The sequence below is a fragment of the Sorex araneus genome, chromosome 1, assembly GCF_027595985.1.
Source record: "Sorex araneus isolate mSorAra2 chromosome 1, mSorAra2.pri, whole genome shotgun sequence".
In the NCBI taxonomy this organism is placed as follows: domain Eukaryota; kingdom Metazoa; phylum Chordata; class Mammalia; order Eulipotyphla; family Soricidae; genus Sorex; species Sorex araneus.
Genome location: NC_073302.1, coordinates 428,953,429 through 428,973,233, shown reverse-complemented (window position 1 = coordinate 428,973,233; position 19,805 = coordinate 428,953,429). Strand labels below are relative to the sequence as shown.

Below are 19,805 nucleotides of genomic sequence, written 5' to 3'. Positions count from 1 at the left end.
TGATTTGGGAAGTACTTCACCCCCGGGTGTTTTCTGAGAGAATTTTTATAGATTTATCAACAATCATTTTTGGTAATGTTCATTAATGCTTGTTGGATAACATTGGGTTGTCCTTGCTCCTCCCACGGGGAGCTTGAGGTTTATAGAGCTACTCCCACAACAGTGCCCCTGAGGCACACCCAATTCCATCAAGCACTGATATTGCTTTTCTCTTTTCTTTATGTCATTTGCATGGTTTATTTAGCACTGCCCTTTTTTGTATCAATACAGGGGACAGTTGATACTAAGCTTTTGTAACATGGAAGTTAATTGACTCCAAATATTTACTCCTGGGCATCCATCATATTTACCTGACTTAAACCTCAATTGCCTTTACTTTCTGACACCCCCAAAAGAAAGGTCCCGGCGAAGGGACTGATGGACCTAAGGCAAGCCGTAAACTACCCTGGCATCGAAAAGGGACAAGCTAATTGCCGTAAGAAGTACAATAAGTTAAGAGCATGGTCATGGAACAAACTCTGTCATGACCCAAAAAGAAGTAACTGAATAAGGACCCCGCTGGGGTTAGGAAAGATCAACCTGACTTGAGTACTGTAGTCTGGGATATATAGCAAGATGTCCCCAGGAAGACCCAACCTTTTAAAGCTTAACACATCTCTCATACAAAATGACTAGAAATATTATAAGAAGTAAATTTACTTCTGTTTAAATGGATTACTAGCTGAGGGAAGGAGAAAGCAATACACCCTAGACGGAATCCCACCCTTGAGCAGATATTCTAGTAATCTGGAGTGCTGAACCCTAAGATGAGTGTAAAAAATACTAATGTGCGCATATAGAAGAGTGATGTGTGTTTGTGGGCTCTTGGGGCGGCTCTCTCTCTCTTGCTGCTTGCGTTCAGTGCTCTTAAGCCGCTGTGTATGGACTGGATCGGGATGGCTCCTCCTTTGTGCTCTGCTTCTGTGTGTGCCGCTGTGCTCTCTTCTGTCTCTCTATCTCTGACTCTGTCTCTGTCATCTCTCCTCTGGTCTCTTTAGACCTCTCTCTGTCTCTGTCCTCTCTTCTCTGGTCTCTTGCGATGTCTCTTCTTCCGATCTCTCCCTGGAGCCCTTCTGCTTCTCTCTATGGAGCCCTTCTGGCTCTCACTTCTGATTCTGACCCCTACTTCTGACTCTGACCCCTACTTCTGACTCTGACCCCTACTTCTGACTCTGACCCTTACTTCTGACTCTGACCATCTTAGTTTATATACCAGTCACATAGGGTGGTGATATAAAAGTGGGCTGAACATTAGTAAATCAACAAAGAGAGGTAAGGCCACTCCTCCAGGAGATTAACTCAAGGACAAAATCTCATTTGAGAAGATTACTCCAGATTACTAGGAGATTCGCTTCAGGGCGGGATCCCATCCAGGGTGTGTTGCTTTCTTCTTTCCTCAGCTAGTAATCCACTTACTTAGTTGTAGTAAATCTACTTCTATTATTTCTAGCAATGTCATTCTGTATGAGCACAGTAAGAGATATATCAAACTTCTTCCTGAGGACATCTCACTATATATTCCAGACCACAGTCCTCAGGCCAGGTTAGTCTTCCTAACCCCAGCGGGGTCCTAGTCTCATCATTACTTTTGGATCATGACAGCATTTGTCTATGACCATGCTCTCAACTTATAGTTGAGTATTGTGGCACTTTGGCCTGGCCCATTTTGATGCCAGGGTAGCTCACAGCTTACCCTGGGTCCATTCAGTCCCTAGTCGGGACCCTGCTTTTGGGGTGCTAGGAACTAAGGGCAACTGAGTCGAGAAAGCAGATGCCCAGGAGTAAATATTATTTGGAGTCAATCAGCTCCCAAGTTACAAAGCATAATATTAACCACCTTCCTGTGTCCATACAGAAAGGACATTCCTTTAAGGTAAACTAAGTTCCCCGTGGCAAGGCTGAAAGGACAAACCCAGTGTTATCCTACAGATGAGATCTTGTCCTTGAACTAATCTCCTAGAACTTCCCCTCAAGGATTAGCTTTGCATCTGTTTGTTGTTATGACAATGTTGAACCCCACCTATGTGTACCCCACCCTTCATGATTTCTATATAACTATGCTGTACTGGATGAGGACTGGACGAGGACTAGATGATGACAAGATGAGAACTGAGAGGACTATGAGGAGTATGAGGATGAGGGAACTATGATGACATGGACTACGACCAAAACTATGACTGTGATTGTGCTATAAAGGAGAGAATGAACTATGCTGGGGAGGAGAGAGAAATAAACCAACTACCAGCCAGCCTGGGGCCCTGTCCCTGTTGCTCTGTTCCCCCGGTCCCTCATCCATCTGTCACCGTGGGCCGACCAGGAGAATGGTTCTCGGCCATCGAACGCTGAAGTCCCCCACATCACCATGCTCTTCTTTTGGAAACTCATAAGTGCTTCCTGGTGAAACTCTCCTCTCCATGGGGAAGTATTGATAATTAACAAATGGATATGGTGCTATTTGAATTGTCTGAGTAAAGTGAGTTCTAGTAGTTTATATCTTCCAAGGAATTTGACCACTTCATCTGAATTTTAAACTTGGCTCACAAGTTCATAATATTTGTTCACAAGTTTAGAATATTTTATAATATAATGTTCATAATATTTCCATGGACTGGAGCGATAGCACAGCAGTTGGACATTCGCCTTTCACGCGGCCGACCTGTGTTCGATTCCTCCGCCCCTCTCGGAGAGCCCGGCAAGCTACTGAAAGTATGGAGTCCGCACAGCAGAGCCTGGCAAGCTACCCGTGCGTATTGGGTATGCCAAAAACAGTAACAATAAGTCTCTCAATGAGAGACGTTACTGATGCCCGCTCGAACAAATTGATGTGCAACGGGATGACAGTGGCAGTGAATATTTCCATGTTCTTCTAATGTTTGTTGGCTCTGTAGTGATGTCTCTTTACTTCATATTGATATTGATAAATTGTATCTTGTCCATCAAACTCCTCACAGACCCAGACTTTGTTTCACTAATTTTTTCCCCTTATTCTTTGTCTCTTCCAAAATAATTGGGTAAGAAAACTAGAATGTTAAAGAATCAGGTCAGAAAAGGGGGTAAGATAATATAGATCAAGAAGGTCAAATATAAAATTATTTAATAAAATGACACAGATCCAAATTTATCATAATATTAAACATAAATGAGCCAAAAAACTTAATTGACTTTATCTTAAGCAGAAAGTACAGTGTATTTCTCAATAACTAAATGTTAATGATTGTGTTATCTACAGTGGGTTAGTGTTGGAATTTGTAATAAAAGAATAACTAGATAATTCAGAGTTTATTTGTATATTAAGATACATTGTCTGTTTCTAGCCCTAATGGTCTTAAGGGGATAGTTTTACCTTGCTATCACAGAAACCTAGAAAATAAAGTGTATTGTACAGTTATTTTCAGATATTAACTAACAGACATTCTAGGACTGTGATCTGAAGAAAAAGTAAAAAGAAGATGATTTCTTTCACAGTAGATTGCCCAGAGACAGATTACATGCATTGGGCTCAGTGCAGCAGACTCTTAACAGAACCTTTCGAAATTCAGAAAAACTGCTGGGGTCTGGGAAAGCGAGGCTTCTGTTTGTAAGGCACAGTACTAGACAGGAAGGAGAGAGGGAGAGAGAGTCTGAGAGTGTTCCATTGATCTGTTGGGAATTTCCTCTTCGTATTTATAAAAGAACTGATCTGTGAATGTAACAAGGCCACATTCATCATAACACAGGACTGAGAATGTTCATATTCCCAGAGTGTGCAAGACAATATCATCTGCTGTAATTCTCAAGGGGGGTATCATGGAACTAAGTAATGAGGATATTGGAATACAGTATCATTATGCTAAAGCTTTTAAAACCTTAAAAACAAGCCTCAAAAGTTAAAAAAAAATACAGGTGGTATGGCCTCATGATCACAAGAGAGCTATATAACACTATGGAAAGAATATAACAAAGTCCAGCATCTAGCAGCATAAATTTTATAGTATTCATCACCCAGTAAATGATCAGATTTAGCAAAGAAGTAGATTTATCTTTATAACCAGAAGAATAATGTAAACCTAGAAATGACACATATGATGGGATGAGCAGATAATGACATTCAAGTAGCTATTATGAATAACTGTATTCTTAGAATATATAGTAAAATATAAGAATGAGCAGTACATTGAAGACATCTTCAAAGGCCCAAAACTATGTACATAGGTATAAATATGTCTAAAGATATACACTGCATGTGGCTAATATCAAATTAATAAAATATAATTAAATATCAAATTATTAAATATAAAAAATAAGTGAACTTGAAGACAGCAATACAAATTTTTTAAAACAAAGCAGGAGAGAAAAATGATAAAAAATATGAAGTTTTTTAATGCTGTGCTTTTAAAAATATTTTTAATTTATAGGCAATATTGGTTTATAAGCATATAAATGCTTCCCAATCCTTTTACTTGAACTATAATACAAAATTAACAATCAGTCAGTCAATAAACATTTGAAATGCAAGTATAAAGAAAAGAAATAAAATAGAAACTTGACATCTGAAAAAGTAAAGTCACTTAACTCTCAGAAACAAACAACACAGAGTATGAATGCTTGATGTTTTCGGAATACAAGGTTATGGCCACCACAAAATTGCCCAGCCGAATACCCCTCTGCCACAGTTCGTTGGTTGCTTCCTTTCCATTCGCTCCTCTGTTACCTCAGTTATCTGGCTTAGATAACTATTATTTTTAAACAATTTTATCAGTCACATGTGGAAAAATAGTTTAGAAGTTCTTTTAGTGGTTAACTTAGAAATTGTAACATGGCTTTTAAAAAAAATTTGGGGGCACAAACCATATGGTTATTTATATACAAAATTACTCACCCCATCTCCACCAAAGTGCCAATGACCCTCTACTCCCTCTTACTTATTTTGCTTAACATAATACCTTTCAGTTCCATCCACATTGCAGCAATCTGCATTTCCTTTTTCCTTCACTGTATCACTGTATCACTGTCACCCCATTGTTCATTGATTTACTCGAGTAGGCACCAGTAACGTCTCCATTGTGAGACTTGTTACTGTTTTTGGCATATCGAATACGGGTACCTTGCCTTGCGGGTGAGATACTCTTGGTAGCTTGCCAGGCTTTCCAAGAGGGACAGAGGAATCGAATCTGGGTCAGCCACGTGCAAGGCAAATGCCCTACCCGCTGTGCTATTGCTCGAGCCCCCTTTTTCCTTACCACTGCATAATATTCAGTTGTGTACATACATCACAACTTTGTCCACTCATCTGTTGTTGGACATTAGGATTGTTTCCCTCCTGACAATTTTGCTAAGCACTACAATGATTTAGATGTACATATACATTTTCAAATTAGTGATTTTTGTGTTTGGAGATTCGATACCAAGAAGTGGAATCTGAGTTGTATGGGGATTCTGTTCTTATCTTTTTTTGTTTTGTTTTGATTTTTGGGGGCTACATCTGGTGATGCTCAGGGGTTACTCCTGGCTCTTTGCTCAGGAATCACTCCTGGCAGTGCTAGGGGACCATATGGATGCTAGGGATTGAACCCAGGTTGGCCACATGCAAGGCCAACCCACTTTGTTTGGCCTTACCATAGCCTTACCCACTATGCTGTCGCTCTGGTCCTATTCTTAACTTTTTTTTTGAGGTATCTCCATACTGTTTACCATTGAAGGTGAAATAGACAACATGCCCACTAACAGTGGAAGAGGGTTTCCTTTCCACTGCATCCCCATCTTTTTGATATATGCCATTTTCACTGGTTTGAGATAATATTTTGTTGTTGTTTTGATTTACATTTCTAGGATAATAAATGACAGTGAACATTTAAAAAAATATATAATTCTGGCCATTTGTATGTCTTCTTTGAATAAGTGTCTGTTCATCTCCACTATCCATTTTTTTTTTGATGGGACTGTTGTTTTTTGTTGTTGAGCTTTGTGAGTACTTTGTGAATATCTTGGATGTAATGTGTGCAAATATCTTCTTCATTTGGAAGGGTGTCTTTTTATTTTGTTCCAGGTTTCTTTTGCCATGCAAAGACTTTAAAATTTGATGTAGACTGATTTGATTTTTTAAAACTTAGCATAATTCCATTTTTGTTTGTTATCTGTCAGTGGAATCAAATCACTGAAGACACATCTGGGTTCATATCCTGGAGAGTTTTGCCTTTGTTTTTCTCAATGTATTGCATGAATTCTGGATTTAATGTTAAGGTCTTTAGTCCATTTTGCGTTAACTTGTGAATGATGTGAGTTGTGGTTCCAGTTTCATTTCTTTGCATGTGGCTTTCCAGTTTTCTCAGGACCATTTGTTGAAGAGGTTACCCTTCAAGTATACAGTGTTTGTCATAGATTGACTGTTCATAAATCTTAGCATATATCTCTGGGCACTCAATTATGTTTCATTGGTCTGCAGAATCTACCTTTATTCTAGTACCACATATTTTTGATTACACTAGCTTTACAGTATAATTTGAAGTCAGGAAATGCAATACCTCTCATCTTCTTTTTTCTCAAAATTGCTTTGGCCATGTGGGAGTTTTATGAATCGATACAAAATTTAGTAGTTTCTAAGATCTTGAAAGATGTATTGGAATTTTGATGGGGATTGCATTGAATCTGTATAATGCTATAGGATGGTCATTGTGTGTGTGGGGTGGTGGTGGTGGTGGTGGTGGTAGTTTGGGGTCCATACTTAGCAGTGGTCAGGGCTCACTCTTGACTCTGCACACATGGATAACTCCTGGTGGGGTTTGGAGGACCATATGTGGTGTCCCGGATTGAACCTGGGTCATCCATGGCAAGGCGGGCGCCTTACCTCCTGTACTATCTCTTTGGCCTAATTTATATTTTAATGTATGTCTTTCACATCCTTTTAAAAATTAACCTAGGCATTTTATGTTTTGGGATACCATTAAACTTTTTTTCTTGGTAGCGGGGGAGGAGAGATAGTACAGCGGGTGGGGTGCTTGCCTTGCGTGTGACCGACCTAGGTTTGATCCCTGGCACTCTGTATGGTCCCCCAAATTCTATCAGGAGTGATCCCTGAGTACAGAGCCAGGAATAAGTCCTGAGTACTTCCTGATGTGTCCCCTAAAACATTAAAGCAAAAAAAAAAAAATTTAAGAGTTTATTTGAAGTACCATGTTTATAATATTGTTAATGATAGAGTTTCATGCATGCAACCTGCATATAATCTTCCAACACTCACCAACCCAGGCTTTTATACATGTGAATGATGTACTCTGCTACTGAGCCACTTTTCCTGGCCCCTTAAAGGAGGAACACAGTAAGAAGAACTTTCTAGATTTTTGGTTTAGTCAAGTTGTTAAAAACTTTTTCAATAACTGATGCCTTTTCTAAACCCTTCTCCAGCAAATCTTGAGAAGAATGTGTTACCTTACCATCAAAGAAATGGCTAACATCTCTGAGGACGTCATCATCGTCACAAGCAGGTACGTGCGTAAGCAAGGCCTGGGATGGGTTGGTGTATATTTGGGGAAATGTTTATTGTTCTCTTTCTATTCAGTCTGCTTACAGACTGGAAGGAAGTTCATAGGAATTTTAAAGAATGTATCTGTAGAAGCACTCTTTTAATGTGATATATTATAGGTTATTTATTCTGAGTATTTGGGGTTTTGTCTGTTTGATTTCTTTAGACTTAATAATTTCCAAATGTCTTGGAGTGTATAGAGTTCTAAAATCTGTAACAAATGTGTGTTTTTTTTTTTTTAGAAAAGTAGTTGTATTCTTATTTATTATCACTCATCTAAGTGTATCTGGCTTTTGTCTATCAAGTAAATTTTGGAGAGTGCTTCTGTTTAAGCAGCCGAATATGCTTTCAATTAGTAAAAGCTTTTGACTGAAAATAACAAAAAGCCAGATGTAAATAGTCACCAAAACCAAAATATACCGAGTAGCTAGCATAGATTCAGCAGTTCAGCAGTTAAGGTTGTGTCTCTTGAATTTTTTTTTGGACATTTTTACAGTACTGGGAAAGAAATGTCTGAATGCACCATTCAAGGTGGGAGGGGTGTTGGGAAGGGGACCAGGGAGGGGCAGCTCCATCTGCCTTTTTTATCAAGTATGTAGGAGCTTTTCCCAAGGCAAGTTTTTAGATTTCATTTGGTACAGCTGTATTATATGACTATCCTTAGGAGACCAGAAAAGTGAGTCTTAAGCCCAAGTATTAGGAGTAGGCAAGGGAGAAGAGGCTGAAAATTGGTGCTTAACTAATTAGGTAACAGTGTCTGCTACACATAAGTAGTAGAAAATTCCCATGTAGGTGACTTGATTCTTTAAATATTAGCAACACTTAAAGTAGATCCATCAGTTATTACTCTACTGAGAGTAGTTTGCTTGTTGACTTGTTTAGCTGCGAAGTCCCTTTGAGTCTCATTAGACAGCTTTGAGTCATGGTGTGCCTCCAAGCCCACTTTAAGTGAATTTTCTAGTTCATTTCAGCAGACACCATAATGCACGCCTGCAGACATGTCCCTCACTTAATTCTCAGGACCTATTGAATAGATTGTGGCCCAGGGCAAAAGTATTACAGTTGTTATATGGCAGAGAGGTTAGTTGTGTGGATCATCTCTGGACTGATGTGAGGACACTTTAGAATTGGGAGAGAGGCAGGAGGGACGGGTTAGTCAGGGAACTGGGTGGCTCGTGCCATCTCTGAGCAGTGCACAGTGGCTGGCTTTGGAGATGGGGGGAGGATTCCAGTGCCCAGGAATGTGGGTGTTCCCTAAAAGCTGGGAAAGGTAAGGACACGGATTCCCCCCTATAGCTTCCAGAATAGCATGGGTACCACTGACCCAGCGAGACCTGTACTTCTCCCTCACAGAGCTGTGACCTGACGAAAGGGTACATTATGCTACAGTCATTTATGACAGCAGCGATAGGAAAGAGAATGTCTAAGGTATTTGTGTATCAGATTGACATGTTGTACACATCATACATGTGAGTTATAACTTGATAAAGCTGGGGGGTGCCACGAAAAAGAATTAGAACGATTTTGATACCTGGAAGTAATTGCTGCTGTAACAATTACTGAAAAATAGGGGCTGGGGAGATAGTATAGTAGGGTGCTTGCCTTCATGCAGCCGAGCTGGGTTTGATCCCCAGCATCCCATTATGAATCCCCGAACACCACCAGGAGTGTATTCCAGTACAGAACCAGGAATAATCCCTGAGCATTGCCAAGTGTGACCCATAAAAAACAAAAATAAAACAAACAAACAAAAAAACACCCCAAAACCAGTTACCTAAAAATACAGGCACTGTGGTGTAAGTTGGGGAGTGAGCTGGAAAAATTTTGAGGGGCAGGACAGAAAAGCCCACACTGCCTTCCATAAGCATGGTGGAACCTGGGTGCAAATGGGCACTAGCCTCAGGAAGAAGTGAGGAGTGGGTTGGAGAGAACACGTTTCACTGAGAGAATGGACCCAGCATGGTGGAGGATCGACTCTGCTGGCAGGAGCGCAGAAGGAAATGGAGAAAATGTCAGAGAGTGGAGGGAAGGGACCCTTGTTACCTGGCTGCAGACGGCGTGGAATGGTGCCAGCAGGCAGCTTCCCAGAAAAGCAGGGCATGTACGCAGGGAAGCCGGGGGTTTATGTTACTGAGATTTCCACGCAGTGTGCGGCCCCATATAGTGCAAATTGTAGAGAGTCGGGGAGGAGAGGCGGCGAGACCTGTTTGATGAGACTCGGGAGTCCCTGAATTTGGACCGTCTCTGTGACTCAAATGGTGGAATCAAGGGTCCGAGGTGGGGGAGTGCGCTCTCCAGCCTGGCCTCTTAAACTCTGGGGGTGGGGGAGGGGGCTGTGAAACATTTGGCCACAGTTCAAGGTCTTTGAATGTGCCACAACCAAGATTTAATTCAGAATCAGTCTAGTGAGACCTCTTGAGATTTCTAACCCACAGAACTAGAAAATAACTTTTTCCCTCCCCTTTGGTGGGACGCCTCCCCAGTAGTGTGGGGGGCCCAGGGGGCCACTCCTGGCGGCACTCAGTCTGGCAGTGCGAGCCTGACAGCTGCATGCCGGGATCCGGAGACACAGGGCAGTTGGTACCCGCCCATGTTCTTGAGCCACCACCTGTCTGGTGGTGCTGTGTGTGGTGGCACATTGGGGGCCTGTGGTGCCAGCGATTGATCTCAGGGGCCTTACATTTGCCTTGCTTTCCTCCAGGCCTCTGCGTTCACTCCCAGCCAAACTTTTGTTGTTTTAAGCTACTTGTTGGGTTCAGCGGGTCTACTTGTTACAGCAGGAACAGAATACTACTATAGGAGATGATCATTTTATATTTGTAGAAGGTTGATGGTAGTCTGGGAAGGAATCATGGAAATGAAGGAAATCTGGCGGTAGATACTTTACGAAGGAATATATACAAATGACTGATAAGTCCATGGGAATGGTCTCAGTAATTATTAGTCATCAGGGAAATGAACACTAAAACCTCAGTGAAGTATCATTCCTTTCCAGCTAGAATAGTTAAAACCACAAAGCCTGACAGTACCCAAATTTTAATTGCCTTCTTCTATACTGAGAATATCAAATGGTTGAAACAGTCATATTCCATGGCTGGGAATGTCCAAAGATCATACTGCCTTAGAAAAAGTCTGGTAGTATGGTAGTTTATTTCCTTTCCTTTTTGTGTTGTTTTTGTTTTTGTGGAGGTTGGAGATGCACACCCAGCAGTGCTTAAGGCTCTCCACTTAGGAATCACTCCTGGCAGACTCAGGGGACCATATGCGGTGTTGGGGATCAAACTTGGGTCAACTGCATGTAGGGCAAGCTTTCACCTGCTGTACTATCACTTCAGCCCCCTCACAAGTTTCTTCTCAACTGAAACACCTGCCATTTGAGCAATAATTCTGCTAGGTATTTAGCAAGAAAAAATAGAACTATATGGCCACAATAAAGATTATACAAGAATTTTATAGCAGGTTTTTTTTTTAAGATAGCCCCACACTGGAAACAACCCAGATGTTCAGAAGGAGACTAGAAAAACAAATTGTGGTCTGTTCATACAGCAGAAAAGAAACCAAGTGTTGATTCAGACAACCCTGATAGACTTCTAAAACCTTATGTTGGAACAAAAGAAAATGGACACAAAAGAATTTAATCTGGACGTTATAAAATTATGTAAGTTATAAAATCAGCTCAATTGTATCTTCAGTTATTAGAAAATAAGAAGTACAAATGGGCTAGAAAAAAATTGGATTAGCAGTGAGCATCAGAGACCTTTTGAGATGATAAAAAATATTTGGTAACTTATTTTGGGTGGAGATTACACTAAAGGTGATCACCTAAACTGTGTTGTATGTGAATCACTACTCAGGTAAAAACCAAAAATGAAGAGATTTGGTTACTTGACTCCTTCAGTCACTAAGGTAATAATCTGGTCTTACATACTCTACCTCTGTCTCATGAGATTTAACCTAGCGCAAGTCTGCACTTAAAGATTGCTTTGTGTTGTGGATCTTAGTTCTGAGGAATGATTCATCACTCACCGGCAGGGGCATGGTACTAGTAAGTGCTCAGTTGTGGCTTAATCTCAGAATATCCAGTGGTACTCTTTTGTCTTCAGCATTGTGCTCCTGAACTTCCTCCTATTTTTAGTCTTCCTGTCATATTCTGCTCCACAAGTGACTACTTTCCTTCTGCCTGTTTAAATATCGGCATCACCCAGAGTTAATATCAATACTGTTGCCATTTCCTGAACTCACCATACACGTTTCTCCTTTTGCCACCACTTATGTTATTTTCTTTTTAACACAGTTCACACCCTATATATATTGATTTTCCTATTCTTGACACATTCATCATTGTCTTCTCTGTTGTTCTTATAGCACTTTACTTTTTTGCCTCTACTGTAATATTTAATATACTGTATTATAATTGTGTGTGTATATGTATGTGGGGGAGGGAAGTGTGAACCACACCTGACACTGTTGAGGGCTTATTCTTGGCTCTCTGCTCACTCATGGTGGACATGGGAACCTGGTAGGCTTGGGGGACCATGTGGGATGCCTGCATTCGAAGCACTCAGCTGCATGCTCAGCAAGTACTTACTGCTCTGCTGTGTCTCTGGCCCCTCTATGTATTTTTCTCTCCCATGTGCTGTTTGTACCTTGAGAGTAAGAACCATGTCTCATACCTTTGTATCATTAATTCCTGGAAAAGTGCCTTGAATATTTTTTCAATTTTTAATTTTAATTTTTTAACTTAAGAACAACTGTGAGATACACAGTTGTTTTAGACACAACAGAAGTTATATGGATTAAGCAAAGGATACTTTTTTTTCTTCCCTTTGGGGCTGCTCTCATAAGTATTTATCTTTATTCTTCTCTGAAGAAAAGAGCCACACATAGGAAGAAGTGGAAAAATTGGATGTATTTGACAGATTTTTCTAGAGAAACAGATTTAATAGGAAATATATAGGTGTAGATATACAAATGGGCTGGAGCGATAGCACAACGGTAGGGTGTTCGCCTTTCGTGTGGCTGACCCATGTTGATTCCTCTGCCCCTCTCAGAGAGCCCGACAAGCTACCAGGAGTATGGTGCCCGCACGGCAGAGCCTGGCAAGCTACCTGTGGCATATTCGATATTCCAAAAACAGTAACAATAAGTCTCACAATGAGAGACGTTACTGGTGCCCGCTCAAACAAATCGATGAGCAATGGGATGACAGTGACAGTGACAGATAATACAGATAAAGATATCGAGGTATAAATGCAAATGGTATGTAGAGAGATTTCCTATGAAGGATTGGCTCAGTGAGTCTGACAGAAAAGATGCTATTAAATCAGCAAACTTAAAAAATATCCTAGTTTTATTAAGAAACAAATGGGAAGTTTGCCAGTAACTCTTGTAGGAAACCAGAAATGAAATTATTTGGAGGTGTTGAGGGTCTCCCAAGAAGTCCTCAGAGGCCCTGAGACTGCGCATGGCAATTCCAGACCAACCTAGAACATCCATTGACCTCAGCTCAATGCAGAGGTCCCAGGATACGGTGCTTCTCGGCGGCTCAGGCCCTGGGGTGCCAGGGACCTTCAGAACCACACAGTGTGATGTTCTGGGAACACAAGGGCCACACCTGAAGGTGCTGGGGAGCCAGGATGGATGGGATGGGGCTCTAGGACTACACCCCGTGATGCTCTCGGTGCCTTGTTGTACTGGGGATTGAATTTGGCTCTAACTACTCTCCTATCTCTCTGGCCCCCAGAAGTGAAGTTTTGTACACAAATTTCATTTCCCCTCAAACTCCCAGCCAACTGCAAAATAAGAAAACAGGTCCATATTCCAAGCACGGTTAAATAGGTTCTCACCAATATTTGCAGATAGGGAAACCCACCTTGAACCTCCATTTCTCCGCTCACCTCACAGACACAGGGAAGGAAATGGTAGGAAAGCCAAATTAATTTTGCAATAATACATAAATCACAAGGCATACCAGAATTCTTATAAAATTTTGATAAAGAGCACCCAGGAAAGTACCAAAGAAGAGAATGAGAAAGAAGAGTAGGGACTAGTGCAATAGTATAGTGTGCAGGGAGCTTGCCTTACTTGCCTTACTTGACCTGGGTTCAATCCCTGGCATCCATTTGTTCAATCCCTGGCATCCCATCACTGCCAGGAATGATCCCTGAGTGCAGAGCCAGGGGTAAACCCTGAGCAGTGCTGGGTGTGGTCCCAAAACAAACAGACAAAAATAAAATAAGAAAAGAGTAAATGAAATGAAAATAGGGATCCTACTGGGGATGGAAGGCAGAGAAAGAGCTAGAGGGCTCTCCTTGTGTGCATGCTGGGAGGTCGAGGTTCAATTTTGCTACTGTCTGGTCCCTAAGTACTGCAGGGAGCACCCCTGAGCATCCCCAGATGCAGTGTTATATTCTCAAAGACAGGAGGGAAATCAAATGATAGAGCAGAGCCAGCATTTTAAACTATCATACAGAAAAACTTTCCCAAAATAATAAAAGGCTTGAGTCTAAACATCGAAAAGTTTTATCAGTTAAGTGGAAAATTAATCCAGATTGATCAACTCTGAGATACAGTATGGAAGTAATAGAATTTAAAGATAATATCACTAAGACTTCCTGGTGAAAAAGATCAACTAGGTCACACAACAGCAAAGAATTTCGAATCAGATTTTTCAAAATCAACAGATAAAGTACGGCAGCACTACAGCAGTATTTAATCGAAAGCATGAAATAAGGTTTATACAGCCAGTCAAGCTGTCTTATCAAGACTTTTGTGAAATGCTTGAATTTCTGTTCCCATTATGTTCTTTCCGAGGGACCTTCTAGAGCTGGGGTGTGGAGACTTTCATTTCAACAAAGGCAATTTGGCTATTTATAGCATCATTCATGGGCCATTCAGTACAGGCAGATGGGCCATGGGCAGCTGAGGAGATGTCCACAGCGTGTCCTCTCCTGGGCCAGCGCCAGACCAAATGTGTTCCCCGCCCCTATAAATTGTACCCAACCAAATGACTGGGAATGCTTCATTATAGAGACTGATGTTGATAATTTGAAATTTTAAGTGTTCTTTGTGAATAAAATGGTGAACATGAATGGAAAACTAATTTACACATGCTATACATTTTGACAAGAAAGCAGTACAACTGAAAATGGGGAAAGGAAGTAAGTACATCAACTAGACAAAGCTTATTGTTTCCTCGGAGTTGGGATGCCATAAAAATAATGACCTGTTATTCCAGATACGGGTTGGAGTTAAATGAGAAAATAAGGAACAAAAGTAATCAGAGTATAATTGCAAAAGTGTTTATTAGAAAATCCCATTTCTCCATCACCCTCAGTACCCCGGTTTGGGAGGGGACACCCAAGAGGTGCTTTGGGGCTACTGGTTCTGTGCTCGTGGATCTCTCCTAGTCATGCTCAGGTGTCCAGGTGGTGCTAGAGATTGAAGCCAGGCCTTTTCCATGTGAAGCATAAGCCCTGCCAATCAGAGCCAGTAAACACCACCAGGTATGGCCCCAAATACCAGAATTTAAAAAATGAGAATAATACAAATCTTGGTAGAGATGTGGCAAGTTTTGCGGAATACACATAGTTTAGAATATTGTACATTAGCTGAGACCAAACAATAAATGTGAATGTGCTTAACACACACATGTAAAATACATACTATATACATAATATATATTATATATAGTAAAGGTACACATTTCAATTTGACTCACAAAGAAAACCTAACAATATGCTGTATGCAATAGACATTTTTAAAATACAGTAATTCATAAAAGCAGAAGGCAATAGAAAAAAATGGAACAAAATGATAAAATAGATGCCAAACAAAATACAAAGTAAGGCTGAAAACATTAAGCATGAGAAAGGATATTTTTGTAATGATTTAAAGATGAAATTGTGAATAAAGAGCACGACATTAATAATTTATGCAAAGAATAACACCACAATAAACTTGAGGCAAAAATCGTAGGCAGTAAATTAGAAACATTTTGTAATAGATTTTATTAACTCACTTTCAATGTACCAGATGAAGACAAATAAGTTGGAGATAGAAGATGTAAGGCATAGGGTAGGAAAGTAACTCAAATTAGAAATACTACTACACCCTTGATTGCAGTGCAATAAAAGTAAAATTCATTAGCAATAATAAAGACTTTTCTATTGGGGGATCTTTTAATCTGTTTAAACATTTCCTCAGCAAGAGAGGAAATAAAAACTTAATTTGCAGAATTAAAAAAAACCAGCAGTGAATCACTACCTAGTAAATATAGTAAATGTTTTTGTTTTTGTTTTTTTGCTTTGATTTTTTTATTTTGGGACGACACCTGGTGGTATTTACTTAATTCTGGTCAGTTATCACTCCTGGGAAGGGCTTGGCAGACCATATGGGATGCCAGGGATTAAACCCACGTTCACCACATGCAAGGCAAATTCCCTACCCACTGTACTATCTCACTGGCCCCCATAGTTGATGCTTTTGTGCATATTAAGTGCACATGTACTTAATGCAGTGATCAATGGAAAAATAATAAAAAGAATGAAAATCAATTCCCAGTCCAGGAAATTAGCTAATAGACAAATTCAAAAGAAAGAACAAAACAGGTGATAATTAAAAGGACAATTCAGTGAATGAAAGAAAAGAAAAATGTTGCTAACAAATCAGTGTTTTTTTGAAAACATTAACGAAACAGACAAACTAGCAGACAAGCTAATCAAGACAGGAGAAAGCACAAACAAAATAAGAAGTGACATGGAAAAATAATCATTACAACAAGAAATGTAAGAAGTCAGGAGATGAACTTACAGACCTCTGTGTAAATAACTGTAAGTCTAGTTGTAATTGATAATCCCTAGGGAGGTACAGATTGCTAGAAATGACCCTACAGTTTAATGATCAGGAGACAGTAGGGGGCGAGAGCCAGAGAGGAGTTAAGGTACTTGCTTTGCATGCCAGTGCAGTGACAGTTCAAGTCCCTGCACTGCATATGGTTCCCTGAGCACTCCCAGGAGTGACCCCTGAGCCAAGAGCCAGGAGTAAGCTCTAAGCACCGCTAGGTGCAGCCCTCTCTTCCCTCCCCGACCCCCCCCCCCAATAAATGAACAAAGCATAAACCACGTCCACAATGATTATCTCTATTTGAGTAGCATAGCCATTGACTTTAGTTAAGACCAAACCTACATATACCATATTTTGGAAGACATTGAAAATGTTGTTGCATAAGTGGAATGTTTTTGTGATTGAGGAAAGAAGTTTTAGGATGCTCAGCTGCTCCCACATTTCTTCTCTTGGTGTCCTAAAGGAGTGGGTTGGAGCTGGAGGTGATGTGCTGGGGTCAGGGACGGAGCGAGAGAGGAGGTGGGTCAGTGTAGTGTGTGGGTAATGTAAATGCCCGAGAACCAAGAATAGAGGGCAGGAGGATGAGTGAACTAGAGAGCCGTAGCCAGACAACGCTCTCTGCATTTGTCTGCTTTTGAAGCTCATCATACCATTATCTCTTTATTTTTTTAATGTCAGTAACCAGTATCTAAAGTTATCTATATATTTGTTGATTTGATGATTTGATTTGATTAGATTAGTTGGGGCTGGAGCGATAGCACAGTGAGTAGGGCATTTGCCTTGTATGTGGCCGACCCGGGTTTGATTCCTCTGCCCCTCTCAGAAAGCCCGGCAAGCTGCCAAGAGTATCCCGCCTGCATGTCAGAGCCTGGCAAGCTTCCCGTGGCATATTTGGTATGCCAAAAACAGTAACAACAAGTCTTACAATGAAGCCGTTACGGGTGCCCGCTTGAGCAAATCGATGAGCAATGGGATGACAGTGATACAGTGATAAGTTAGTTGATTTGATTTCTCCCCACTAGAATGTAAGCTTTCTGAAAGCAAAGTAACATATTCTTCTTAAAAAATTATTTTTATAAAGTTGTTTGTGATGATTTGTTGTACATTCAGTATTCCAACAGCAATCCCACCACCATTGCACTTTCCCGGCACCATTCTTTCCAATTTTCTCAACCACCATTAAAGCCTGTCTCAATAGCAGGCCCTAAATAATTTATTTTATATTGCTTGTTATGAATAATTTGCTAAAAATGATCAAAAAAGGTTTACTTACTGTGTGTAGATTGTTGTATCACCATAGAGCCATTAAGCCCTTATATAAGAGATTTACTAACATGTCGTTAAAGGTTAAGTCTTGTGTGTTAATATATTCTTAATCGAGATTGGGTGCCTTCTACTTTAGATCCCACCCAATGTGGTGTGCTACTCCTCGTATATCAGCAGAGCAGAGTTTGAGATGTTGTGGTCCTGTGCTCCAGGAATTCTAAAATTTTGAATGGGCCGATGCAGCTGGAGTTAAATTTTTAACTGGATGGTGACTTTGGAGGTCTGAAAGCATCTCTGCAGCTTGTTGATCTCTTCTAAGATTTATTTATGAGTCTCAGGATCATGGCCGGTTAATGAGTTTGTACAGTGCCAAAGGCAGTTTATGGCTGTGACTGCCAGGCTCCTGGAACAACAGGGAGATGGGGGGAGGTAGCCCACCCTGAACTCTGTGAGAGCCTGGAGTTAGAAGTGTTCTACCCAGTAATTTTTTTATGGGGGAAAAAAATTGCTCAATATCTATTTGTTGAATCTGTTGTGTCTGCTTGAAAACCATTCTGGAGACAGCTGGAATCAGCTAAGGGCTGCTGCTGCAGGAGGGAGGGATTTATTGCACTTGTTCTCACCCTCACTCACTGGAACTTTCTTAGCTTGACCAAGGACATGACTGGGAAGGAAGACGTGTACCGAGGCCCGGCCATCAGGGCTCTCTGCAGAATCACTGACGTAAGTGCTCTGTGTCACTGGGCCTCTCCGGGAACCCTGTGGATCTGCAGGTTTCATGTCAGTTTCTCCAAGTCCGTCACATGATCCTTCAGTGCAAGAGACGTGAGAGCAGCAGGAAGGCTTTGTGGCTTCAGACTTTTATCTTTTCTTATTTGTTTGTTTATAAAAATTTAACATTTTCTCTGTATTTTTGTCTGCATGAACTTTTGTCATACTCCTTGCAGAAAATAAAAAGTCATTTAAGAGCTTTATTACAGGATGCAGATTTCTTAGATTTTGAGGTTAGGGGTTGCCACCCAATGGCCACGCATGAAAGAGAGCACCTCTGTAGGACTCGGGAGCAGGAGTCCTCAGATACCTCATGTTACAGCCCATCCTTTACCGGCTCCAGCCCTTTCCTCCCCCCAGTTCAGCTAGTGAAGAGAGAATCTGGTTGTTGTTTACTAACCCACTCAGCAGTTCTCAGCCGGCTGGGCCAGGCCGTGCGCTCTGAGGGCCTGAGGATGCAGAGCTGCTCAGACCGTGCCCAGCCAGCCAGGCCTCCCAGGTGGTGCCAACTAGTGACTCTTCTCTAACCCCTGTCCTGTCTCCCTGCACTGTCTGCCTGGTCCCCAAGACAGGCTTTCACTTTGACTCAGTCTCCAGAGGTGAGTGTTAGAGTGTTCTCCAGCCTCTTCGTACCTGTGGACCAACACCTGTCCCTCATAGGGTCCTCAGGCTAGCAGCAGCTCTAACCGAGGTGACAGTCTAGTGGTTTTCAACCTTCCTCTACCTGTGGTGGTTGAAGAATGCCCATTTATAATATTATTACTACTATTAGTATTATTTTGGGGTTTGGGCCCCCACCGGCAGTGCTCAAGGGCTGACTTTTGGCTCTGTTCTGAGGTCGTACTCCTGGAGGGCTGAGGGGAACCATATGGGATCCTGGGGATCAAACCCCAGTCTGCCACATGCAAGGCAAAACCCACTGTAATGTATCACTGCAGCCACAAGAATGCCCATTTAGTACCCTGGGCCATCCCTTTCTAGGAAAGATTAAAAATGAATCGTTGAATCTTTTCAAATGAATCTTGCATTCAACTCACAAACCAAGCATTACCAGTGAGTTGAACAATTTTTCAACTCTATCCATACTTGAATATATTTATTGAGTGTGTATATATATGTGTGTGTTTATATTATCTTGTAGTTATATATTATATTTATATGTGTGTTTATATATACATAAACATATGTATATGTATACACACATATCTATGTATATATGTGCATGCACGCATGTGCATGCATTCTCTCTCTCTCTCACACACACACATACACACACACACACACACACACACACATATTGCAGTCTTCTCGACTTTTAAAGGTTGAAAAGGATCCAGTGATAAATCTGGATCTTAGAAGGAGTAGTAGAAGTGATGTGGTACTGTCT

The 19,805-nt window shown here is 41.0% G+C and overlaps 1 protein-coding gene across 1 annotated transcript in view; it reads left to right on the top strand.

The window, feature by feature from the left end:
* COPG2 (COPI coat complex subunit gamma 2) overlaps positions 1 to 19,805 on the top strand; it is a 104,748-nt gene that overhangs the window by 11,712 nt on the left and 73,231 nt on the right. Inside the window, exons 5-6 of the mRNA XM_004608255.2 lie at positions 7,420 to 7,499; positions 18,295 to 18,370. Coding sequence (XP_004608312.1) covers positions 7,420 to 7,499; positions 18,295 to 18,370 — 156 coding nt within the window. The remainder of the gene's footprint in view (positions 1 to 7,419; positions 7,500 to 18,294; positions 18,371 to 19,805) is intronic.